At 56.2% G+C, this 25,213-nt stretch overlaps 1 protein-coding gene across 16 annotated transcripts in view; it reads left to right on the top strand.

Annotated features, from left to right (window-relative positions):
• TNS1 (tensin 1) overlaps positions 1-14,242 on the top strand; it is a 55,488-nt gene extending 41,246 nt beyond the window's left edge. For 10 of the 16 annotated variants that reach the window (XM_066999015.1, XM_066999013.1, XM_048046976.2 and 7 more), the window contains 13 exons: positions 617-709; positions 1,346-1,381; positions 4,160-4,334; positions 4,451-5,310; positions 6,309-6,395; positions 6,838-6,969; positions 7,368-7,460; positions 7,759-7,836; positions 8,180-8,251; positions 8,330-8,498; positions 8,714-8,782; positions 9,072-9,104; positions 9,889-14,242. In XM_066999015.1, the coding sequence (XP_066855116.1) occupies positions 617-709; positions 1,346-1,381; positions 4,160-4,334; positions 4,451-5,310; positions 6,309-6,395; positions 6,838-6,969; positions 7,368-7,460; positions 7,759-7,836; positions 8,180-8,251; positions 8,330-8,498; positions 8,714-8,782; positions 9,072-9,104; positions 9,889-10,033 (2,042 nt within the window). In that variant the 3' untranslated portion in view covers positions 10,034-14,242. The remainder of the gene's footprint in view (positions 1-616; positions 710-1,345; positions 1,382-4,159; positions 4,335-4,450; positions 5,311-6,308; positions 6,396-6,837; positions 6,970-7,367; positions 7,461-7,758; positions 7,837-8,179; positions 8,252-8,329; positions 8,499-8,713; positions 8,783-9,071; positions 9,105-9,888) is intronic. The other 6 variants (XM_066999021.1, XM_048046974.2, XM_066999016.1 and 3 more) reach the window with 3 other exon arrangements.
• The last annotated feature ends 10,971 nt before the right edge of the window (positions 14,243-25,213 follow it).

Raw genomic sequence — 25,213 nt, 5'->3', positions numbered from 1 at the left:
CATCGCCATACATGCATAGGCGGCTCCCCGGGTATGTATGTATGGGCACGGAGGTACAGAGCTCACCTGTGCGTTACCACCCTTCGGGGAACGTGCTCTGTGCGAACATTCTCACCTGCCCGTCGAGCTGTTCTGGGGGGAGTGGGGTTTTTGGCAGTCCTGCTGCCCTCTTTGTGGGAGCAACAAGATGCGCTGGGACAGCCCAGCTCAGCCAGGCGTGGGGATCGGCACAGGGGGCTGATCGGGTGGGAGAGCTGGGGGGGAAATGGGGCGAGGAAGGAGGCTCCATGCCTATGGTGGGACCATTCCCTTATGGGGACAATGTTGAGAGATGGGGTCTAGGCCTGCCCTGCTGGGGATTGCCCACTTTCTGTCCTGCCAACCCTAAAATGGGGCAGGCTGCTTGTGCGCTGCCCTTTGTGCGTCCTCAGGTGGAGGTGGGGATTGGTGCTGCTCCCCGGGGTGCCGCTTCAAACGGGGGCATCTCCTCTTCCTGGCAGCCCCCGACTGCAGCTGGCGGGTGGGATGGGGCTGGCATCCAGGGCAGCGACAGCTCCAGCCCTTGTGCAGCTTCACCCCCCTTTAATGCTCTTGTTTCCCTCCCCGGTGCCGACAGTGCGCTCTCCGCCCGGCCTGGCCAAGACCCCACTCTCAGCGCTGGGGCTGAAACCCCATAACCCGGCCGAGATCCTGCTGCACCCGGTGGGAGGTGAGTGCAGGGCAGGGGCTGAGGGTGGTTTTTTCCAGGGGACATCCATGAGGACACCCCTGGGAGGGTCCCTTGGCTGGAGGAGGCGCTTCTGCCTCCCTGTTTTGGCCAGGTGGCTCTGGGGACCTTGTCGCTTGCCGTCGGGATATGGGGATGTGCTGAGCAACGTCCCAGCAGGGGAGGCTCTGGTGGTGGAGGCTGGAAAACGTCAAGGTCCTGGCTCTTCCTCACCCTTCTTCCTCCCTCCTCCTTTCATCCTTTCTCCTCCCAGCGCAGCTGGGTTTGCAGCCCCGCCATCCAGGCCTGTCAGCCAGAACAGTATCCAGAACCCTCTCCATCCCGGAGAGCGGTCCCTGTCTTCTTTTTTGCTGCTTGCTGGGTTTCTGGGAGCAGCCCTTCGTGGTGGCTCCTCGCTGGGCTGTTCCCTCATCCCCACCCCGAGCCTGGGGTCTGGACATCATCTCTGGGGTGCCCAGGTTGGGCGCTGGAGATGTCTGAGGCCGGGACTGGGAAGGCGTGGGGCTCTCCTTCGCTCTCTGTGTGTGCTGTCTAAGCAAGACAAAGCTCCTTAACTCGGATTTCTCTTTCTCTCTGTCTCACGCCTCTCTTCCATCTCTGCCCCCCTCCATCTCTCAGAGCTAGAAGGGGAGGCGGGAGCTGCCTCTGAAGAAGGTAAGGAAGGCTTTTCCTTCTCTGTCTCTCTTCCCTGCTCATCTAGCTGCCCATGCCCAACACTCAGAGCACCTGAGGATGCCCTGGTCTGGCCGTGGGTGCCCAGGTGCCCACAGTGGGGGTGCTGCGAGCTCCGGGGTGGCCCCTGGACAGGGAACAGGGCACCCGCAGCTCCCCTGTGTGCCTCCTGCTATCTAGCAGTCGTTGGGTGGTGCTTTCTTCTTTAATGAAACTTTGGGCCCTCGGGGCCAGGTTGGGTAGCTATTTGTTCAAGATCCTTCCCAGGGAGAGGATGGCTCTTCTCTGTGTGTTTGCTGTGCTTCCTGCAGCTCCGCCAGCGTTTCTCCCTCGGAGTTCCTCAACAGGCAAATAACCCCAACCTGAACGTTGTGTAACACCGGAGAAAGTGTTTGCTTGAGGAAAACAACACAAATGTTCTGTTTCCAGAGCCAGTTTTTCAGTGATGGCTTCTTGGATACACCAGAGGAAGAAAAGCTGGGATAAAACCAGGCTTTTTCCCCCAAGCCCTCTCCTTCCCACCAGACCCTCAGGAGCTCAGACTACCAGCTTTGGAGAGCCTGAGGGCTCAGGCAGCGGCTACCCATGGGCAGCAGCCTTGTATTTTCCCATTTGTTTGCTCCACACACGGGAGTAGGGGATGCCTGTGACCATCCTGGCACTTAGCTGTGAGGTCCCGGAGGTGCCCGGGTTGGGACTGGGATCCCCCAGGCAGGAGATGTATCAGGCAGGCCGTGCCACTCAAAAGCTGATAAAAGAGTCAGTGGGCATTGTCTGGGGAGGATGCAGCCCCCATCAGCAGCTACTCTGAGTGCAGGGCACCCTCAGCACACAGCTGTGTGCCCCACGGGGGTCTCCATCCCACTGGGACTGGGGGGCTCTGCTCAGGTCCTCCCCATCCCCGGGACTGGGCTGCGGGGATGCTCTGGCAGTGCTGGAGCTCGGGGCTGGCTGCGACCTCTGGGCAGGCTTTAAGACAGCTTTAAAAGAGCCCAGCACAGGCACAGGGCTGTGTGTTCTTGGCAGGAGCATGGCCCTGCTCGGGTTCGGGGTTCCCGAATCGCCGCCTGCCCCCCGGTGACTCACAGCCTCTCCATTCCCCCGCTGCCTTCCCGTCTCCACAGCCTCTTCCAAGAAAACACCAGGAGGCAAGATCTGAGTTTTCAACCTAAAAAAAAAAAATCCCGCTTGAATCTTCCCAGTATTTTTTTTCCCTGTGTTGAACCAAACAACTCAAGCACGTGCCTGCAGTAGCACACGTCGCTGTAGCACACACCCGTGCTTGCACGTGGGCTCTCCCCCCACTGCCCTTGTCCCTGAGCCCCTGCCCCTGCCCTGTTTCAGCCTCTCCGTTTGCAGGAGGGGCTGGTATTTTTGTAGCCGTTTGGTCTTAACCTCTTGCAGGCTGACTCATATGTGCTGTCTGGCTAATTTTAGGCTGGGGTGGGGAGACGGGTGGGAGATGTGAGTAGCTGTGAAATTAATTTAATTGCCCAAGCGGCGATGTGTTTCTTGCAGCTGCCCTGGATGTCCCCCTGGGCACTGCCTTGTCCCTGTCGCTCTGACCGCGTGTCCTGCCGGGTGCTCGGCCCCCTCTGACGTCCTCGCTCTGTTTTTGGCTCAGCTCTTTCCTGGGGTGGTTGAGAAGGGCTGGGCAGGGAGAGCAGCCCCGCGGGATCGATTCCTCCTCCCATGTCTGCAGGCGGAGGGGACACTTGCACAGAGACGTGGGGAGGCTCAGGGGGACCCGTGCCTGTCTTTTTCCTTGCAGCCCCGAGCACAGAGCTGTGCGTTGGCCTTGCTGGCTGTCAGTGAGGCCGTCTTGCCTGCGGGCATAGCCAGAGCCTGACTGTTATGACTAATAATAATAATAATGTTTGTAATGCTAATTACTGCTGCGGAGCTGCCTCGGGCACGGCCAGCCTGGAGCCGGCCCTGCAAGGAGCTGTTGGAGCCGGGGAACTGCAAGGACGCCCGGCCCAAAGCGCTGTGTGCCAGCGAATCTCCCTTGGGGTGCTCCCGGAGCATTGCTAGGGATGGACCCCACCGGTTCCCCCCCCCTGCTTCGCACCAAAACCGGGGGAGAAACTCGTGGGGAAAGGGAGGAGGCAAGGAGGGAGGGCCGGGGTGACGGCTGCTCCTGGCACGGGACAGCTCGGCGTCTCCAAAGGAAAATTGCTTTTGTTGGGAGTGCTCACGGGCTGCAGTTCCAAGCAGGGATTGGGGAAAGCGCTGGATGCCTCAGTGGAAATAGCTGGAGCTGCTCTCTGGTCTCCACTGCTGGAGGTGGCTGGGAGAGGTGGGCTGTGTGGGACATCACCCTCCGTCCCCCCCGTGAGTCAGCGCAGGCTGGGCTGTGTCGCCAGCTCTATTTTTAGGGGCTGAGGATGAGCACGGAGCACGCCGTGTGCCGTGTGGCATCCTGGCCGGGCAGGGACACTGATTCAGAGCTGGGCGGAGGGGCCGTGGCGTGGCACCGAGCGAGGCAGCGTCGTGCCGGCCCTGCGTGCTCGGGTCCCTTTGGGGAAAGGGGTGGGTACAACCACCCCTCCCTGTGCCCAAGGTCTTCAGCACGCCTCGGAGCAACCTTAAGGCCCAGCTGAGCCAGACGTTCCTGCACAGCCCCCAGGGGATGGGGGGAAATGCACAGCTGGAGGAACTTAGCTCAGGCACTTTCCCTGGCTGAAATGGGGATAAGGGCACGGCCCCACGGCTGCGTGAGCTGTCGGCTCATCCCTTTCCCCTTCTCTTTCTCTGCAGAGCCCAGGAGCTATGTCGAGTCGGTGGCCCGGACGGCCACGACGGGCAGGGGGGGGACCCTGCCGGCTGCCCAGCCCGGGGGCCTGGAGGTGCCCGCCAGGAACGGCGCATTCGGCAACTCCTTCACCGCCCCCAGCCCCGTCTCCACCAGCAGCCCCATTCACAGCGTGGACGGGTAAGCAGCCTGCTGGTGCCGTGCCTCGGGTTCCCTCTGTGTGCTTGGAAGAGGGGTGCCAGCCAGCAGTGGGAACCGCCATGGGGCTGAATCCTCCTCTCTCCATCTCTCCCCAGTGCCTCCCTCCACAGCTACCCCTCAGAGGGCAGCCCCCACGGCACGGTGACGCCTCCCCACGCCGCGGCCGAGCCAGCGTACCGGTCGCCCGTCGTCTCCCAGATGCCCTCTGCTCACAGCAGCTACCAAACCTCGTCTCCGTCATCCTTCCAAGCGGCCACCCCGGCCTCGCTCTACGCCAGCCCCGACTACCCCGACGGCCGAGCCGGCTTCCAGCCGGACCCCCAAACCCGGCCGCAGCAGCAGGTCAGCGTGGTGGGTGTCCACGCGCTGCCGGGGAGCCCCCGCACCCTCCACCGGACAGTGGCCACCAACACGCCTCCCAGCCCCGGCTTTGGGCGAAGAGCCGTCAACCCCGCTGTCGGCGGCGCTCCTGGCAGCCCCGGGCTGGGCCGGCATGCCGTGGCACCCCACGGCAACCTGACCGTGCCGCCGGGGAGCCCCAGCCTCGCCCGGCATCAGGTGGCGGCGGCCGTGCCGCCAGGCAGCCCCGTGTACGGCTACTCCAGCCCAGAGGAGAGGCGCCCGACGCTGTCCCGGCAGAGCAGCTCGTCCGGCTACCAGCCTCCCTCCACGCCGTCCTTCCCCGTCTCGCCGGCGTACTACCCGGGCACCAGCACGCCGCACTCCTCCTCGCCAGACTCGGCCGCCTACCGGCAGGGCAGCCCCACGCCGCAGCCGGCGCTGCCCGAGAAGAGGCGGATGTCGGCCGGGGAGCGCTCCAACAGCCTGCCCAACTACGCCACCGTCAACGGCAAGGCCTCCTCGCCTCTCTCCAGTGGCATGTCCAGCCCCAGCAGCGGCAGCGCCGTGGCCTTCTCCCACACCCTGCCGGATTTCTCCAAGTTTTCCATGCCAGGTGAGCGATGCCGTCGCCGCCCTGGCTCCTCGCCATCCCCTGTCCCCTTCTCTTCTGCGTCCCACGAGGAAGGGGTTGTGTCCTGATTTACTCCTGTCTGTCTGCAAACCCGCGGCACTGCCGGGGCTGGGGCCATTTCCTGCTTTTTCTGCTTTTCAAAACCAGTGAATACAAACAGGAAAAATACCGGCTCGGCACCAGGACCATCGTGCTGGCGTAAACAGCGCGGGGATTTGTGTACAGGGAAGATCAAAGCTCCCGGAGGCAGCTCGCATCCGCCTGGCTTTTCTCCGCCGTGGGGACGCGCCGACCTCCCGGCCCCGTTCCTGGCGTTTGCGCCCTGGGGAGGCCCCGGGGCCGTGCTCCGTGCCCCCTCCTCATTTCCAAAGGGGTGTCGTGCCCTGCGTGCTGCTGTGCCTGAAGCGCTGTCCCCTGCTCCCGTTACGAGACGCCTCCGTGACGCCAAGATCGGGCTGATAGGAGCCGGGGAATAAAGCGCCAGGGCAGCCGCGGCTCCGGCTGCTGCTCCGGTTTGGCTGCCAAGCAGGTGGCCCTTTGTGGGCTCGCTGGCGCCCGCGCCAGCCCCGTGACTTTTGGTGGCTGGGAGCCATCATAGGAGTGGGGACCTCGGAACTGGGAGCGCTGGGGTGAAGCCATAGGCCTGGATCGTGAAGGGCCAGCTCCATTTTAAATGTTGAACTCCTGTTTTGTCTCTGCCTGTGGGGCCGAGGGGCTCTTCCCAGCCCTTCGAGGCCCCAGGGTGAGCTATACATGCCCAGGGGCCCCATGTGCTCCAGGTGAAGCCCAACCTGCCCCTGTACGGAGCAGTAGGTTAACGCAAAGTGCTGGGGCTGAAAGGACGTGAAGATACCAATACTCTCCAAGATCAACCAACCATGCTGCTTTGCAGGCAGGATTTGCTGAAAACTCAGGCGGGGTTTTAGATACAGCCTCTTTTGATTTTTGATTTCTTGTCTCCCCTTCTTCCCTTCCTGCAGACATCAGCCCCGAGACTCGTGCCAACGTCAAGTTTGTGCAGGACACTTCCAAGTACTGGTACAAGCCGGAGATCTCCAGGGAGCAAGGTGCGTAGATGGCACGGGATGAAGGACTCGGTAGGGTGAGCTACATTCGGGAGCTGGGGTGTGCCTGGGGCTGAGAGAGCTGCAGCACTGTGGGGTTTGGTGAGGGTTTCCCTTAGGGGCTGGGTTAGGAGTGAAACACTGTGGATGGAGCCTGGCTCAGCTGTTGGCATGTGTAATGTGGGCTCCCAACCAGTGCAGGAGCGCTGGTTCCCGCAGCACCCAATGGGGCTGTGCCCTTCGGGACGCAAACCTTGCACTGAGAAGGGTGAGATGTGCCCCTTCCTGGCCACAGACCCACTTGAACCCCAACCCAGACGTGCAGGGTTGATGGTAACGTCACGGTGCCCAGTGTGGGCAGCCTGTCCCGACCCACGCCGCTGGTTTGGGAGGGCACTCTGCCTCTGGCTGTGCCGGGTCTCAGGTCTGCCCTTCTCTCCCACAGCCATCGCGCTGCTGAAGGACAGGGAGCCGGGGGCTTTCATCATCCGGGACAGCCACTCCTTCCGGGGAGCCTACGGCCTCGCCATGAAAGTAGCCTCCCCGCCTCCCACGGTCATGCAGCAGAACAAGAAAGGTATTGTGTGCCCTCCTGCTTCCCACGCCGGGATGCTTGCTATTGTTCAGCCCCGGACAAGCGGGCAGCCGGCTCTGCTGAGCCAGACGTGCCCTTGAGTATGCGCTGATGCGGCAGCATCCCTCCCTCCCAGCCCCTGCCAGCCTCGGGGGGACATCTGCAGCTGGGCTTTGGCATGGCAAAACTGGCATAGCCTCCCCAGCCCCCCAGCACCATGGCTTGGGGTAGACCCAGTGCAAAGGGTCTGATTCCAGGAGGGTGTGCAGGGTGGTGGAGAGCCCTCCCTTGAGCTGGGGGTGAGCCGGAGCACTGGTTTCCCTGGGGGATTGCAGTGGGATGGCGAGGGGAGGAGGAGGAGGAGGGTGGCTCTGGTGTGACAATGTCCTGTTTCTTCCCAGGAGACATCACCAACGAGCTGGTGAGACATTTCCTCATCGAGACCAGCCCGCGGGGTGTGAAACTAAAAGGATGCCCCAACGAGCCTAATTTTGGTGAGTGCCCAGGTGTGGTTCCCACCCAGCCGTTTGGAAGCCTTTCCTTTGCTGGGCTGTCCGAGCAGAGCAATCAGGTGTCTGGGAGAGCCCCTGCCCCAGCTTCCTGGGGGCAGAGCAAGAAGAGGACAAGGGATGATGCTGGGCAGGGTGAAGATAAGCCCCTGTGGGCATGGTGGCTTCAGGAAGAGGAAATGCCCCATGTGGTCCTGTACCCAGAGCAACGACCTGGGCAGGCTCCTGTGCTGGGGAAACGCGTGTCCCCAGCCCCGTGCTGACTGTCTCCCTCTCTCCCCAGGCTGCCTCTCAGCTCTGGTCTACCAGCACTCCATCATGCCTTTGGCCCTGCCCTGCAAGCTGGTCATTCCTGACCGAGGTAAGAGCCACGGCCAGCAGCATGGGGTGCCATTGCCCCTCTGCCACTTGGGGTGTGCTCTGGGGGCTTCCCTGCCAGCCAGAAGCCACGCTCGGGGCTGTGTTTGCCCAGTGGGGCCAGTCGTTGGGGACATACCCCTCTCCTCTCTGTGCTACGGGCTGTGCCTCCCGCTGGTTCCTGCGCTCAGCTGCTTCAGAGCCAGGCTGGGTTTTACCCTTTATCCCCGGTGCCCCATCAGCACTGGCACCTGATGCTCAGCAGCTGGAAAGGGGATAGTGCATCTGCGCCCACCGCCTGGTGGGTTTCCAAGCAGGGAGCAGCAGTAACGTCCCATCTCTTCTAGATCCCATGGAGGAAAAGAAAGACGCCGCATCCGCCACCAACTCAGCCACAGACCTTCTCAAACAGGGTGCGGGTGAGTAGAGAGAGGCTGCAGTGAGGCGAATGCAGCCCGGGGCAGTGGCTGACCCCACGCCTGCTTCTCCTCCTCCAGCCTGCAATGTGCTCTTCATCAATTCGGTGGAGATGGAGTCGCTCACGGGCCCCCAGGCCATCTCCAAGGCTGTAGCCGAGACGCTGGTGGCCGACCCCACGCCCACTGCAACGATCGTCCACTTCAAAGTCTCCGCGCAAGGCATCACCTTAACTGACAACCAGAGGAAGTAAGAGCCCCCGCCAACATCTCCCCATGTCCCCAAAGCCCGGGCACACGTGGGGTGTGCGTGTCCCGCTGGGAGCGTGCTGGTGAAGGACATCCCCGGGGTGGCGTGAGCCTGGTCATGGAGCAGTCCTCGGATGCCCAGGGGACAACTGGGGTGGCTGTGATGGGCAGGGATGGGGGGCTCGCTGGCCATAACATCCCTGCCTTGTGTTTCAGGTTGTTCTTCCGACGGCACTACCCTCTCAACACCGTCACCTTCTGCGACCTGGACCCCCAGGAACGAAAGTAGGTGCCCTAACGCGTGGGGAGCGCGTGTCCCCTGCCCATTTCCCTCCCCCAGGCTCCCAGGCTGCTTGGAGCAGGGGCTTTGCTTGCTCTGCCCCCCTTGCTCCTGAGGAGGGCAGCGATTGAGGGTCCCCGTGGATACCCTGGGCAAACACCAGCTTCTCCTGGTGACTTCTTGGTGTCCACAAACACCTTCATGCTGGGGAAGAGGTGCATCGGGTAGCGGTAGGGCTCTGTCTCTGTGCTGTGCAGGAGGCACCATCCCTCACACCTCCTCTTCTCCTTGCAGGTGGACTAAAACTGACGGCAGTGGCCCAGCCAAGTAAGTGCTTGCTGTGCTCGATTCCTCACGGCCGCTGTTGGGGTGGGTCCTATCACTGTGTGAGCATCACCCCCAGGAGCACCTGCCTGGTGGATGCCCCGTGCCTGGTGGCCCCATGGTCACCCGAGTGATGGGCTCGCCTCCTTGCTGCAGGAACATTTCACCCAAGCACGAGAGCACAGCCCCAGGAGCTGAGCCCAGTTCCAGGGGTTAAATCCCACTAATTTTAGCCATTGTGTTAGCGAAGGGGTTTTTATTAGGATGTCCAGCTGCTGAGATATTTCCCCTCTCCAATTAGAAACGCCGCAGCCTGGGCCTGTCTCACATTCTGTTCCCCTGTATTTATAACTTGAGTTTGCATGTTCTAATTAAAAAAAAAAAAAAAAAAAAAAGACATTTTCTTTACTGGGGGAGAGACTGACGGAAATAACCACATGGCCTCATCCAGCTTTGTGGGCAGGAGCGTGTGGGTCTGCACGCCCCGTGTCCCCGCGTGGCCTTTCCAGCTCACTTGCATACCCCAAGGTCCCTCCTTGGGGACGGTTTGGGGAGGGTGGTGGGCGTGCTCAGGGCAAGGAGGGTTTGGCCAAGAGAAGGTGGAAAGCTGGTCTTCAAAGGAACTACAGCAAGGGGAAGAGGAGGCTGTTGGGGCATAGGATATCTCACTCCAGGCCATGGGAGGTGGATGTTGGAGAGGGGAAGGTGGACATGGCTTGCTGGAAGAGGGTGGTGGTGTCCCTTGGGTGAGGAACACTGGCAAACCTCTCTCCTTTTCCCTACCCAGGCTCTTCGGCTTCGTGGCCAGGAAGCAAGGGAGCACCACGGACAACGTCTGCCACCTCTTCGCGGAGCTGGACCCGGACCAGCCAGCTGCAGCCATCGTCAACTTTGTCTCCAGAGTCATGCTTGGCTCCGGCCAGAAAAGATGAGCCGGTGCTCGCGGGTGATTCTTGAATTTTGGAGAAGGACTTGGAGCTGATCCGAGAAGGAGTGTGAGGAAGTGCATTGTGGGAGAGGGAAGTGAATCGGGGGGGGGGAAAGGGTTGGAATTTTGGAGGAAAACAGCAAACAACAGCAACGAAAAAAAAAAAAAGAACAAAACCCCTAAAAACTCAACACAAGCCAAACACACACATAGAGGAATCTAAGCCACGCACCTACGTACCAGAGCCACGAAGTCACGCCAGACAGGGAAGGGACATGGGTGCATGTCCCACCGCAGGGAAGGTAACCAAGGCGAAGGCGGCGGTGAGAGGTGTTCCAGCTTTCGGCATCGCGGTCCCGAGGCTGCACCGAATGGTGATGTTTGCTCTGGACCGAACGCAGGATCATGACTGACATCTTCTATCTGGCAAAAAAAAAAAAAAAAGAAACAAACTGGCAAAAGCCACGGAAGAAGCTTCATCGGCGCATGCCTGCTGTGTGTTCGATGCAACCCGTAGGAGTAACGCCCTGCCGCATTGTGGGACAGGTCTGCAGGACACCGGAGGAGATGCCCTTGGAAACATTCCCTTGCCGTGCTGCAGCGGAGGGTCTTGCCAGCCTCTGCGCTGAGCCCGAAACCTGATGGCCGCCTTTCTGGGGCATACGAGGGCTTGATCCCAAACCCTCTTATCCCCTGGGAACTCGGCTTTGGGCTGACCTCAGCAGCTGGCCCAGAGCCTGCTCAGATTCCAGCACCGCTCACAGGTGAGGCAGCACGAGTCCACCCGGAGAGGGGCATCGCAGCCTCTCCACGCCTCCTGGGGTGCTGGTACCTGGGCAGCCCGAACCTGTGGGGCTCCTGCTGCTCCACGCTTGGGAGCGGGAGGATGCTCCCCAGGAACCTCCTGGGCTGGTGGAGAAAGTCGCCTCCTCTCCCGTCTTCCCCTTTTCCCTCCCATCACCAGTCCTCTTTGGCAGTCTTATCCTGCAGCCTGTCACACGTTCTCATAACAACAACAAAAAAGAAAGAAAAATATTGTAGTAATAATAATAATAATAATAATAATAGCGGATGCTTGCACAGTTTCCTGTGCAGAGCAGCGGACCCGTGGCTGGCCCTATCTCTCTTCAGAGACGTGCAAGCAGTTTTTAAATTGCATGGACGTTCAAGTTGCACGAAAGGCGAATGACTACAAGTAACTCAGGCGCTTTTTCTCATTTTTGTTTTGGAGGCCACGTTAAAAAAAAAAAAAAAAGAAAAAAGAAGGAAGAAAATGTATTAAAAAAAAAAAAGGAAAGGAATGGACCAGCAGTTGCTGGGCTACTTTGGCTCGGTGGGGAGGCCACAGGTCCTCTGAGAGCCACCCTCTGCCTTCCCCCATGGCCGAAGGCTCGCGCCCCCCTGATGCACGGCGGGTTTGCAGCAGCTGAGGCTCTTCCCTTTGCCTGGGGTTGTGATGAGAGCCAGCCCTCGCTGGGAGCCGAGCTGCTGGCCAAGGGCCCCTGTGCCCTTGCGGCAGGGCGCCACGGTTTTGGGGAGTAGAGGTCCCAGCCCCAGGCTGCGAGCATCCCCTCCGAGCCGGCGGCTGCGGGGCAGCAGCTGATCCACCAGCTCTGCACGGGGCAGGAGCATGGCGAACGCAAAAGCTGAGAACATTTTTATTTTTATTTTTTTGGAGAAGTTTCAGTGCAAAGTGGCCCAGATAGCCTGTTGGGGGCAAAATTTAGAAACTTAGTACTGCAGTCCCCCCGGCGAGCTCGCCTCCCTCGGACCACCCTTGCCTTGATAGCTATAATATATATAGGAGCTATACCGAAGAAATACTGTAAGCTAACAGAATTTTAAGGAGGAACAAAGGTTAAATTTACACTCCAAAAATATTTATTTTTTTGCCATATTGCTTTCTGCGCATCGTATCTCCCCCATTATATCCGCCTTCCACCCCGCCCCGGAGACAAAATAACACCCAACACGTTGAAAGCAAACCAAGAGCGAGGAAAAACGCCGGGGTTGGGCGCGGGGTCCCCACTTCGTGGTGGTGGTGGGGGGCGTGCGGGTGACATGCGTGTGACCGGGGGCGCGTGCGTGTGCGTGTGTGTGTGCGCGAGAGAGCGAGCGGCGTGGGCACGCGGAGGGGGCCGGCGTGGCCGGAGGCTGGCGTATGGCGAGCGTTGGATGCGTAGCGGGGATTTGGGTGCGAGACTGCGGCGGGATAAGGGGGGGCGGCCAGGGGGTTTCCCCCCCGCCCAGCTCCCCCTTGCCCGCATGGATGCGGAGACCTTTTCATATATATATATATATATTATTTTTGATGTTTCAAAAGCGATTCCCTCCTTCTGCGAAATTCAAGCGAGACGAGAGACGATCTCACCCGTAATCTCCTCACCCTGCCGTTAACCAATTAGAGAAAACACTGTGTTTATAGATATATAAATATATATTTTTGAAAGTCTCTATTTTTCAGACTTCGTTTTCTCACTGCTAAGAAAGAGAAGAGATGATAATAATGTAATTTTATTTTAATCTGCTGCCTCGGAAACCGGTGCTTGAAACTCCCATTCATCCTCTCCTCCCCGTACAAGGAAGCAGATTAAAGCACCCCAGAGATGTCGAGCACAGCAGATACCTGCCGGCAGCATCACGCCTGCTTCGAGCTGGGACCTCTCACGGCTCCCAAACTAACCCACTCGCTGAAGCCAGAGATTTACACCGCATCCCAACCTCGGACACTAGCAAAATCGCCCGATGGTTATATATTTTTTTAACACAGAGCTTCCAATGATGTAGCCGGGTGTTTGTCAGCTACCTTTAAAGGCACTTTTCTTCTTTTAGCTCCTTTTTTTTTTTAAGTTACGTTCTTAGGTGTAGCTCCCCTTTCTGTCCCCAGTTCGCGTTGCCTGGGGCCAGTGGGGACCCAGCACCGCAGTGATATTTTTCCTTATGAAAGGGATGGAAAAGGTTCTTTGGTTTTTCTTTGGTTTTTCGATGCAGTATTTGGTATTTGAGAGCCAAGCTTGTGCGAGTTAAGCCCAGCATATGTTTCGTTGTAATCACACTGCCGTGTTCAGCAGCCGGATGTTATCTCTCTCACACACACACACACACACAAACATATCCCTCCTTCCTGCACAAAGAACTGCATATATTCTTGCCAAAGATATCCTTAAAAACGCACTTTTCCCCATATATATATATATATATATATAAAAATTTTTTTTTTGTTTGTGTAAATTTGTTGTACGTGCCCTCTTTGTGTTGGTTCGTTCTTCGGAGAAGAACCCCCTTCCTCCCTTTGCTGTCCCTTTTGCTGCCCATTCACAAAGGCTCCCCGTGGGATTCATCTTGTTGCCCGTCCCCAAATGGGGGCCCCAGAGCGGAGCCGGCACTGGGGGCCTGCAGCGTGCAAAACGTGGAGCTCCCATTCAACTCGCTGCCTCCAGTACCTATTTTGGGGGATCACCCGTGTGCAGCCCCAGGCGTTGTCCCAGCCCCCAGGTCCCACCTGGATTTGGCTGCAGCTGCCAGGCATTGATTTTTTTTTTCTTTTTCCAATGAGTTCAAAAGCCCGAGCTGAAGCGCAAAGTGTGACGGGCTGAGCAGATCCCCACCCAGCAGGTCGGGCAGGTAACAAACCAGTTGCCCCAAAAACCCAGACGGCAGCATCAGCAAAAGTCATACCTTCCCGTTGGAGCAGGCAGGGAGATCAGACAGCAAAGGAGCCCGCAGGGGCTTGTTTGATTTCGTTCGTTTGTTTTGCAAATTGCGAGGTTGGTTTGGGGTTACTATTTTTTTTTTCTTTTCCTTAAAAAGGAAAGAAAAAAAAAGAAAAAAGGAAGCAACCCAATGTTTCTGTTGGCGGATCCCGTGTTTTGTATGTTTTTTTTTTTTTCCCTGTTGTTGTCTTTGTTACTTTGGGAACGTTACCGATTTATTTGCTAATCAGTGTTAATGAACAGTTTAAAACTTTCAGACTTGCCCATTTCTGTGTATTTATATAGATGGAAAAATACGTTATATTTTGTATCTCTGTGCCCATGATGTCGTCGCGCGTGTAAAGATGACTTCGGTCGCACCATGTCTGCGTGTGAATGTGACTCCGCTTTCGTCTTCCCCTTTGTACAGACGTCTAATTCTCTGCAGTTCATTGTATGGCTTTATAAAGTGGTAAAAACGAAAATCAGTTATATAAAATATACTGTTGCTTGGAATGCCAGCTCGGTGTCTGGATCGCTGGGAATGTAGCTTAATTTAAGGGAGTGCAGGAAGAAATGCTCTGTTCTTTTTGCACAGGGGGAAACAAACAAACAAACAAACAAACCACCAACCAACCAACAACAACAAAAAAAAGACCAACAATGCTGGGGGTGCTGTGTTTTCTGCAGTCTGCCCCCCCCCCCCATTCCTCGATGGCAGGCTCGGGGCCGGCGGTGGGTGTGGGAAGACGTGGGGGCTGTGCTGCTCCTCATCAGCCTTAGCCGCAGCTGGTGCTCTCCAGATGCTGGTTCACCAGGGAGCCTGAGGACTGCCTACAAGGCTCGAGCTCCGCTTTTGGCCTTTGTTAGTCGGCAGGGATGTCTCCATCTTTCTGGGAGCCCCTGCAAGCACTGGGCGCTCTTCACATCCCGCTGCTTTGTCCTAGGTTGTCCCAGGCACCGAGGGGGTGATGGATGATGTGCCCCTGAGAGCAGGTCTCGTCCCTGCAGAGCCCATGGGGGTCTTTTGCCTTTGCCAAGGTCATGGCTCGGGCTGAGCTCTGCACCCCTCAAACCCCATGTGCCGCCCCTTTTGGAGCCATCCTGCCTGCTAAAACAAAGCGGCTCCCCCCGGAGCTGCAGCCCCGGCTTTTCCCGCGCTGCTGCCGGAGCAATTCCCAGCATCTGTCGGAGCCCTCAGCCCCCAGCTCCCTGGCTCCGCTCCTTCCCCTCCTCGCTGAGTTGGTGGCCAAGACCCGGCCCCCGGGATGGATTGAGTTTAATTATACAAGAAATATCAGCCAGAGCAGCGGCAGTTTCTCTGGCGCCAGCGCTGCTGCGGCTCAGAGGCTCGGAGCTTCTCCTGGGAGCCGGGAGCACTAAAAATACCTCCTGCCTCTCTCCAAAATAGCTGCGGGGCGAGGAGCGGATGGAGGGGGCTGCTCGGAGGGGACCCCGTGCTGGGGGGCTTGTGCAAAGGCAGGAGGGGTAAAAAAATGCAGAGGGGATGAAAGGGGATGGTTTCTGGACCCCCCCAAATCCAGCCGTGGGGCTGTGGGTGGGCACCAAGCGATGTGCACTGGAGCCAGGCTGCTCGGGGGGACCTTGGGAGGCACCGAGGGGTGCCGAAGTGGCACGGGCAGGCTGCTTGCTGCGAGCCAGAAAACGCTGTGCCTTCCCTCCTCCCCTCCCTACCCCCGCCCCCCCCCCCCCCCTTTTCTTCTGCAGTTAATTCCCCATTTCCTTTCCAAAATTCCTCGGGAGCTTCTGGTTTGTGTTTTTCCTCAACATGTTCTTATCTGCCACCCGCGCTCCCTCGCCGAGCTGTGCAGCGCAGGCGTTTCAGGGGCTTCCTCTCTGCAGCTCGCCGCTGTCCCCAGGCCAGGCCAGTGGTGTCACCAGCAGGGACAGGTCCCACCAGCTCCACACCCCCATCGCCTCTCCCCGTGCCTATCCAGTCCCTTCCTTCACGTACCTAAAGCAGAGATTTTTTATTTTTATTTATTTTTTTCTCTTTTCAGTCCCTGCTCTAGGGGCTCAGGGCCACCCAGGGAGTGGTTCTGGAGGGGCTGTGGGAGGTGGCCCCCTGCCACCCACCTCCAGAAGAGAGCTTGATGCTGGACAGCCGAGCTGCTGGGAAGCCATGAACAGGGCTCAGGGCACAAGCCTTCACAGGGGGCAAATATTTCCAGCTGACTTGCTTGGAGACCTGGTCAGGCTCTGGGCAGCCAGTGGTGGGGATGGGGCAGTCTCCTCTTCTTTCACTTTCACCCTCTCCCAGGCTTACCAAGGGTGCTGGGGCCCCTCAAGGAGTGACAGAAGGGGACAGAAGGTGTGACAGTCCAGCTTTTCATCAGCATCATGTATGGGCAAAGGCCGGGACCAGCCAACATCCCTGGGGTGGGACGGATGGAAAAGATCCAATGCAGACAAAAGCCAACCTCAAGTTCGGGCTGGGGCAAACACGCTCACGTCCTCACCCTGCTTGGCAAAGAGTGGACCCTGTCTGTCCCCGTTCTCGTTGCAACCACTGAAGCCAAGCATCCCCTGCCAGCCTGAGCCTGCATTTGCCACCCAACACACACAGCACTGAAGGTGAGGGATTTGTCCACACGGATGATGCTGAGTCCACTGGAATGTGCTAGAAAGCCTGCCCCGGCACCAACACACGTGTGAGTGCACACGTGAGCTTTCCTGGCTGTGCATGTGAGGGGCAGCACCTCCCTGCAGGCTGCAAGCCCTGCCATTGGTGTCTGGGATGCTGCTGCTGAATTTCTGCATCCCTCGGCTGCTCGGCCACAGCGTGCGATGGTGACACCACAGCCCACGGGCTGAGGGGCACTGGATCCTTGCCCAAGTGCACGGGGCTCCTCCGGGCACACAGACTGGGTCTGAGTAGCACAGCACCCCAAAAATGCCCTGTGGCCTTCTCTGGGAGGGGACCAAGCTGGCTGCAGGAGACAACAAGGATGAGCGCCACCACCCATCCCAGCAGGGCCTGGGGAGGTCCATTACAGGGCTGTGGGTGAGAAAAGCCCCCCCCGAAGTAGCTATGGGGGCATGGTCACCATCCCAGGAAGGTGTTACTGCTTGGTGGGAGGTCTGTGGGGCAGCATTTTCCCATTCTCCACGTCCATGGTGGACAGAGAAAGGCAACAAAGGGATTTGGGGTTAAATATTGAACAAAGAGGGATAGTATGACACGGTGGGTTTACTCGGAGAGAGAGTGGAGGTGAAACCCTGGAGGTCTTCGAGGGGAGGGAGGGGCTGAGCTGGAGCAGGGCGGCCTGCAGGAGGTCTGGGCTGTCCCTCGGAGAAGGGCGGTGGGCAGGACCGGGCTGTCCTTCTGCCTTGTGAGGTTCTGGCTCCATCTACAGGGATGTGCCTCCAAGTGATGGAGGCCTGGGACCGACGCCTGCCCAAAGAGGGCCGGGCGGGAGGTGAGGCCTCCTCACCTGCAGCCACCTTCTCCTGCAGCTCTCCTCCTGCAGCCCACCTCCAGATTTTGCTCCTGTTCCTCTGGGATGCTGGGGCAGGCTCAGGTGCAGGTGGGGTTGGGTGTTGTTGGGGTCAAGGGGCTTGGAGCCTGCCCCGTGGCTGTAGGGCTGGGACAACAGGGGCACCTTGAGGGTGCTGGCCCCAGGCTTGCGTGGTCTTCAGAGCCTCCGCCAGACCCTGCCCGCCTCTCACCTGAGCAAAATGCCCCTGTGAAACCCCTCGGTGCTGGAGACCCTTCCCACCCCTCCAGCAGCACCGTGCAGCCTTGGATCCTGCAGGACCAGGGCTCCCAGCAGAAGATTTTGGCCATCAGGGATGAAGGGGGCAGACACGAGGTCCTGGGTGCACGTTCAGGGCTGGAGCTCAGAGGAGTCCCCCGGGGGCTGATGTATACAGCAGGCAAAGTGCAATCAGGCGGGTGTCTTAGCAAGGCAGCCTCATTGACACGCTCAGGAGAGAAAGAGGGCTGAAGGGAAGGAGGGATGTGCCTGTCCTGGGGACAGTGGGACAGCTGTGTGGCCTCGGCATCTGCTTTGTGGCAGCTTTCTGGTGGTGGTGCTAGGGGTCCTGCTCCCGCTTTTCCTCCCTGAGTCAGGGAGTTTGTAATTACACGAGGAGCTGGTAATGGTGCCAGACAGCTGGGACAGTCCCTGAAGAGGGACATTGTGAGGCACGCACAGGTACACTCACAGGCATCTGTATTCACTGCAGGGCAGAAATACCCCTCTGATCTTTTTTCTCCCACCTCTGCTAACACCATCCTCCAGTGCTACCCACTCTTTACTTCCCCCCTCATTCCTCATTTAAAAAAAAAAAAAGAGAGAGAGAAAGAAAGGAAAAGAGAAGGGGAGGAATGCGATATTTGCAAGCTCATTGTTTCAAGCCTCCAACAACTGGATGAAACAAGTCACCAGTGAGCAGCTTCTCGTGACTGTGCACAGAGCCCTTGCCAGAAGAGCCAGGCTCTAATGAGATCCGCATGCGGCAGGGAGCCGGCGTTTGAGTCGGAGCAAGAATTCGGCAGCGCCCTCGGCTCCTCTGCAGCAGAGCTCTGCCGGGACACACTGCAGCTGCTTGACAGAGATAGGGGGGAGAGGAGAAGAGTGATTTGTGGCTGGAGCTGGGTGTCCGGACTCCTCGCTGCCTGTGGGGTGGCTTGTGTGAGAGCGGTCTGTCTTCATTGGAGATGCTTGGCAAACATGTTTGGTTTTAAAGAGGTCTCCTTTTTTTAAAAAAAAAAATATTATTATTTTTTTTTTCTGCCAGGTATCTCTGCTGAGCTTCTCCTTCCAGCTGGGAGAGCAGGGGGCAACTTCACCCACCAGCCTCGGGGCAATCTGGAAAGGCTTTTGCTCATGTGGGCTCCCTCTCTGGGCTGGGATTTTACAAGTGCACCAAAACGAGAGGGGCAAAAACGAGGAAAAAAATCCAGGGCAGGGTGGGAGAAAATGGTTGTGGTGACTCAGGATATAGTCTTTGCAGTCTCTTCCCTTTGAGACAGCCTGGATTGAGCCCACAATTTGGCCAATGCTGTCCCCAAAATACCTTTACATGCGTGTCCCCAGTCCTTCTTCCTGGCACCTCAGCTGAGACTCGCTCCTCGGCTGTGGAGATGGAGCTCAGGGCCTCCACTGAGAGGAGCTGGGAGAGGCTGTCGGTGGAGGCAGCAATCTCCCTGGGAACACCGGAAAGCTTTGTAGGACATGCCAGGGATGCCTGGGACATGTGGAGCAGCCAAGCTGACATTTTGGCACGGTGTTGGCTCAGTAAGACGTGAGGAGAAGCAGGAACCCGTGCCAAGGTCCTATTTTAAAGCAGACCCCCCTTGAACCCTTTGATATGGATAGTGCTGGGGATAGGGTTTCACACATCTTTATAGCTCACACTTCCATGTGAGAGAAACCTCAGCCTTGCTCAGGCTGCTCTCCGCCTTGGCCTGATGGGTTGCAAGCAATGTCTGTCCCTTGTTCCCAAGGGCCCCTGGCTCCAGCCCCAGCCCGGGGAGAGGGAGATCCTACACACCCTCCAGCAAGAAAAAGAGCTCGACTGTGAGCTTTTATAGGGCCCTGGTACTCATTCCTGGATTTTTTCCTCTTCACACTGCTGGGAAACAGGGGGACATCCCCTCTGCAGCAGCTTCAGAAACTGCTGCCCAAGCAGAAGAAGAGTCACCATGTGCAGCGCAGGACAAGAACGAAGGACACTAACGATCAGGCCACCCGGCCTCACAACCCCCCTCCAGTGTCAGCACCCTGCTACCCCATCTCTGCTCTCTCCCACATCATTTTGACCAAAAGCCATCTCAGAGCCACCAGACCTTGGGGAGCACCAGGTGGGGATGCTGAGGGGTTGGCAATGCAGGTCCCAAGGCAACGCTGGTGACCCGAGCCCTCGGGGCTGCTTCCCTCCAGTTCCTCTCCCATCCATTTTGTCCCTTTTCTGCTGTCTCTAGAGGTCCAGTGCCAGCTTCTCCTGCCTCTCCCCAAATGTCTTCACCCATGTGGGACCTTGCATTCCTCAGGGGAGAAAACTCTGCACTTGGAAGCTGCTCTTTTGTGGATCCAGCCTCCTCCCAGCCCGAGGATGCTTTTGGTAGCACTGTGGGCTCACACCACTAGAGGTCGGTCGGTCCCTACCGATGGGGCTGCCGAGAGCAGGAGGAGAGAGCAGCAGGCCAAAGATGACTTGGCTGATGGAGCCTCGTGTGTGTGTATGTGACAGATACTTCCTCTCCTATTGACATTTCTCCCGGCCCCAGGCCAGCTTTCCAGGCTCGCTGCTGCTCCTCATATAGACCGGTGTATTTGACACGCTAGAAGAAAGGCAGGTTTTTAAGGGCAGGGGAGCACTGGAATAACTGGAGTGCCAGCTTTTCCCGGAAAAAAAAAATAATAAAAAATAAATAAAGAAAGAAAAAGGGTTCAAACAGTCAGCCGGTGCACACAGAGCCCTGGCAGCCCATCCATCAGAAAGCTGAAGGGTCTCCTTCAGCCTCACAGAGAGGGGTCTCAGCACTGGTTGCACTATTCCCATTGCTCGGTGACCCGTTGGGACTGGAGACTTCTTGTCGTGCCCTCAGGAGCTTGCACTGAGTGTGAAACCCCTGATCTCCAAGCAGGTGCAGGTCCCACCCGCTGTCAGCACAATTAGGACTAGGAATTCACAGCAGGGGAATGGCCAGGGGGCTTACTGCAGATCCAGCTCCTGTTTTGCTCACTTCTGTCTATCTACAGAGTAAGGAAAGGGGCTGGCGTGGCACACCCTGCAGCTGGGCTGAATGCTCTGTGCTGCTGGTGAGGGCACAGGAGGCATCAGGTCGCAATCAGACTGTGACCACTATCTGGAGACCCTTCAGTTCAGCAGAACTGTGAGCAGAAGGTGACAGGTTTACTGGGAACGTTGCATGAACGGGAGTTAAAACTCAGGGGCCCTCTCCCCCTTCTGGAACATGACACCCAAAATGTCTGCACAGGGGGTTTTGTGTGCTGCCCACCCACAGCTAGACTCAGCTTTGAGAAGTCTGGTTTTACGTTTATTTCTTCACAGGTTGCTTGTTTGCTTGCACATCTGAGGTTGCATCTACCACAGCCATTGGTTTCTCAGCTGCCTTGCAGCATTCATGAGCCACGGTTCAACAAAGAGCCCATGGGATGATTTTCCACCGGCTTCTCAGGTCTCAGGGAGTTCTTGGAAGGGTGATGTGGTAGTTCCCTAATTTACCTGTCTAGGTTTTAGGTGGAGTGGATTGCTCGGAGGACGTACCTCAGTCCCTTGGGTAGCGGCCAGTCCTGATTCCACCCAGACGCTCTCCAAATGTCTTTCAGATGCCTCCCCTTTAGGAGGACAGCTCGGTACCTAACACCCAGTTTGGTGCACGGCTCAGACAGGCTGCTCTCAGTCCAGTGCTTCCAAGAACTCAGCGGCTTTCTCCGGTCGCCAGGAGCTCGGTCCTGCCAAGCCTTCTCTGAGGAGATGATGATGACAGAGTTCACTTTACGGAAGGGGAGAAGCAAGCCTGCCTACCTCCAAATGTGGTCCCTGCCAGCCAGGGAGCAGTGGGTGAACGAAGTTGCAGAGCACTGGAAAATCAGAGCTCTGAGCTGGTCGTGGCCGTTCCAGCAGCGGAGGGAACCTCGCTGGGTGGAAGTCAGCCTTCTGCTGCTGGACTCGGCTCCTAACTCCAAAAACCTTAGCTGGTCTGAACTCAGTATCTCAGTTCTTCCATTTGTAACCTGAAGGAGGCCAATTTTTGTAATTTTTGGAAACTCGTTTCATGTAATCATAACCCTACGGTACAAGAAAAAAAAATACTTTAAATAAATACCGGTGTGTTTTGTGACACAAAAACCAGATACAGTGTATGGAAAATATAACCTCCTTCCATCTGGAAATGGCTTGGGATTATCTACTTGTTCTTGTAACTCATTTTCTACATGTCTCTGCTTCAAGGGTGATTTACTGCAAACATCTCTGTGTTCTCTTTGCTGTATTGATTCATAAGAAATCCTTTCACAATGAAATCATATTTTCCATGCTCCAAAAAAAAAAAAAAAAGTCAGATAGAAGATGAAGAATATTATTGTAACAGGAAAATGGTTAGGACAAAGAAAGCTTATAATTTTGTAAACAGAGGTTGGGAGGAGGCTTTTGGGATTGAGTTTCTGGGCAGCGAGTCAGAGGGTTTTTCTTTTCTTATTTTGAAGACTCTACTGGCAATGTCTACAACCCAGAAAGAAATAAATATAAACAATTCTCCCCCTCCAACACAGCTTTGATAACTCAATTAGCAGAATTGAGAATTAATGAAGGACGTGTCCAGGAACATTGACTGTCTTAGAGAAGTGTTTTGAACTTAAAGATCCTGTCCCACCACTGACTGTTTGCCAGAGAGGATATAGCTAGATGCTATCTTCTACTGCTAAATGTTTAAGAGACCAAAGCCAAATGATTTCATGCCACAGATGGGATGGTGTCACCCATCCGGGGGATGGGGGGGGCAAAGAAGAGGCAAGGAGAGCACTTCCAACTAAAATGAAAGTTTGAGAGTTAAAATTGTCTTTTCTTTTCTTTTTTCTTTTTTTTTTTAAATTATTATTATTTTTTTTCCATTGGAAAAAAAAAGGCAACAATTTCTTTCCCCTCCCATTAGTCACAGTGAGTAAGTGGGTGAAGTGGCTGATGGTGGTGGAAAGGAATGAAATTTGGCTAAGAAAAACAGTTTATGGTATTTGCAAACACTTAGCAAAGCAGGTGATTACTGTTGTTTTGCTTGCTAAAACCATTCTTCTCTTTTGGACAACCCAACGTCTTTTTTTTTTTTTGTGGAACAATCAGAAAAAATGTGCAGGAAATTGTGAAATTTTTTTCTGCTATTTTTGTCCAGTTCTGCAATTGCCAGTGATGACCAATTTGGTTTCTACACATTGCCACTCTGCTGGGAGAGCTGATTGGGAAGGCATGTGTGGAACGGCTCCTCCCAGGGGAGCTGTTCTGCGTGGCCTGTGAATCCTCAGCTCCAACGTGTTTTGGCACCAAGGAATGTGGAGGCAGAGGGAGGGAGAAACTAGCGAGCAACTTCTGGGCAGCTCCACACAGCTCACCTGGAACTGATTTTCAAGGGACTCATCGTCATCTGATGTAAATCAAAACAGCTCCATCCTTGCTTGGTTGGGTTATTTTCCAAAAGTCTTGTATCTGGGCAGGGAAAAGTTCTGCATGTCATGGTCTTTCTGCGGCTACTGTCCTGCCTGTCCCTCCTGAGGCTGTGTCCTCCAGGGGGGTTGGAGTTGCTCATGTGCTCTGAGCCTCTCTTTCAGGTTTTTACCCCAATGGCTGAGAGATTTTATGCGTGTGCAGAAAAATTCTGCTTGGGCAGAACCAGGGAAATTCCTTTCTGGGGCACTTTTGGAGCTGCTGATCTGGGGATCTGAGGCCTTGTAAGCTCTGGTTCTGGTTTCACAGCTTTTGTGAGCTGCCTTGGAAAAGTCTCCAACCTCCCCATCCAGGTTCACCACCTCCTTTCCCAGCTGTGAAAATAACCCAGGGTGGGACAGAGCGCTACACCCTCTCCCCTTCCCGTGGACCTCAGCAGATGTCGTGATGGATGGTGAAAGCCAGCTCTGTGGAGGTGTCAATGGAATTTGGCTGCGGAAGGAACTTGGTTTATTCTGTCATTCGTCAGGGCTGTGATCGCTGCCCGACAACTGGCAAAATCAGCTCATTTCGTTCAACCAGCAGTGAAACTCTAGATCTTTCTCTGCGCTCTGCTTGGAGGCCTTTCCAACTGTCTGCATGCCCCTGTTCTCCGGTGGGCCAAAAAGTGAGACTTCAAACGGGTGATGAGGTTTAGCTCTGATTCAGGCAGATACGGGGACAATCAGCCTTAGATCAGCTTGACAAAACGGACCATTCAGATTATTCCTTGCCTTTTGCCTCCTTCCCTGCAGATGATATTGGTTGAGGTCAGCTGTGATCCAGAGGGATGTGGGTGGTGCTTCAGGACCAATTGGAGAAAGATGTGGACCAATGGAAGTAAAACTCCCACGTCCATGCTTTCCTGGACCTTGGGTCTCCACTGTTACCTGCAGAGCAGTGATGGGGAAGAAAACTTTCTCCCCAGGCTCTCCCCAGACAGAGGTGATCTCTTGAATCCGCAGTTTATCTGGAAACACATTTGGGCTGAGTCTGACAATGGTGTTTTCTCTGCAACTATCTCTAGTTTCCCCTGGAAACTGGCCCTCACAGATATGTAGACAGGAACAGGGAAGAAAAGCATCTCGAGGAGGGAGACAGAGGGCTGGTTCCACATCACGGCATCCTATTAGCATCCTTTGGAGACCCTCCATGTTGACGTGGAATCTCTGTCTTTCCTTTCCAGTGCAAGAACCAATCTCAGGAAACGGCGCTTCCCATGATGACTTGCTGGGACTCTTTGAGATGGCTGTCAGAATCTTATGCCATGTTCATCCATCTCAAATCACAGCTGATGCACCTGAGTTTGGCCTGAAAAGACAGCTACAGCTGCAGCGGGCAACCCAACGGAGAGCTCAGGGAAGCTGCCTAAGTCCTGCACATCGATGAGGTCTTCATGGCTTTGCCCCTCCAGCTCCTTTTCTAGTTGTAGTCCCAGTGAGACTGTGTGGGTCACAAAGCTAAGACGTGACAGAGAAGTGAAGCCAAATGCAGAGTGTTGCAAGGATTCTTGATCCTCCCAGCTCCTTATTTCATCTTTCACTTTGCACATCCTTGGACATGGTAATATTTCGATCTGTGAGGTCAGGCTGCCTAGCCTTCTTCCCAAAGCTTGTAGTCTCAAGCTCCAAGCTGATGTTTGTCCTTGCTCACTCTCCTGTCATCAGTTGTGATCAACACCCAGGGCTTCTGAGGGAGAGATAAAAATATTATAATGCATATAATTGAGCAGTACCATAATATAGGTACAGGGAAATCCCATGATGCTGCATCTTGAGCCCAGGCTAGTGGTTTGGAAAAGGTTCATCAGCTTTGGATGGCTTTCAGGGTCTGTTCTACTAACAGGATCCCTGTTCATGTCAGAAGACGCGTCTCTTAGTGGAGCTGACAGGCCGTGTGGGCTCGTGGTCAGAGCACTTCCTCGTAATTGCCTTGACTCTACCCGTGACCCCGATCAGGCCCGAGCCCTCACTGAACTCCACATTTCCTGAAGCATCTTCTCGGCTCAGCTGCCTCCAGCTCTGAGAAATGGGTCTGCTCAAGAAATGTGGTTTCTTCAGCTGCATGGCAAGGGCTGACGTGACCTCGCATTCGGCAATGCGGGAGAGGTTTGGGTAGTCCCATCCATTGGAGGCACGGTAGCTGCAGGGAGGAAGAAGACAAACCTGGTATTGAAGAAGCTGCTCACTGAGGTTGCAAAGGTGCCTGTGTTTCTGCAGCATCTCTGTGTTATTACGATGAGACATTTTTAAATGGCATTTCTTAGACAGCCATTTGAGGAAGTTCCTGGAGAGCACGTACCA

Source organism: Anser cygnoides, chromosome 6, assembly GCF_040182565.1.
Source record: "Anser cygnoides isolate HZ-2024a breed goose chromosome 6, Taihu_goose_T2T_genome, whole genome shotgun sequence".
NCBI classification, from domain to species: Eukaryota; Metazoa; Chordata; class Aves; order Anseriformes; family Anatidae; genus Anser; species Anser cygnoides.
This window is presented reverse-complemented; position numbering and strand designations above follow the sequence as displayed.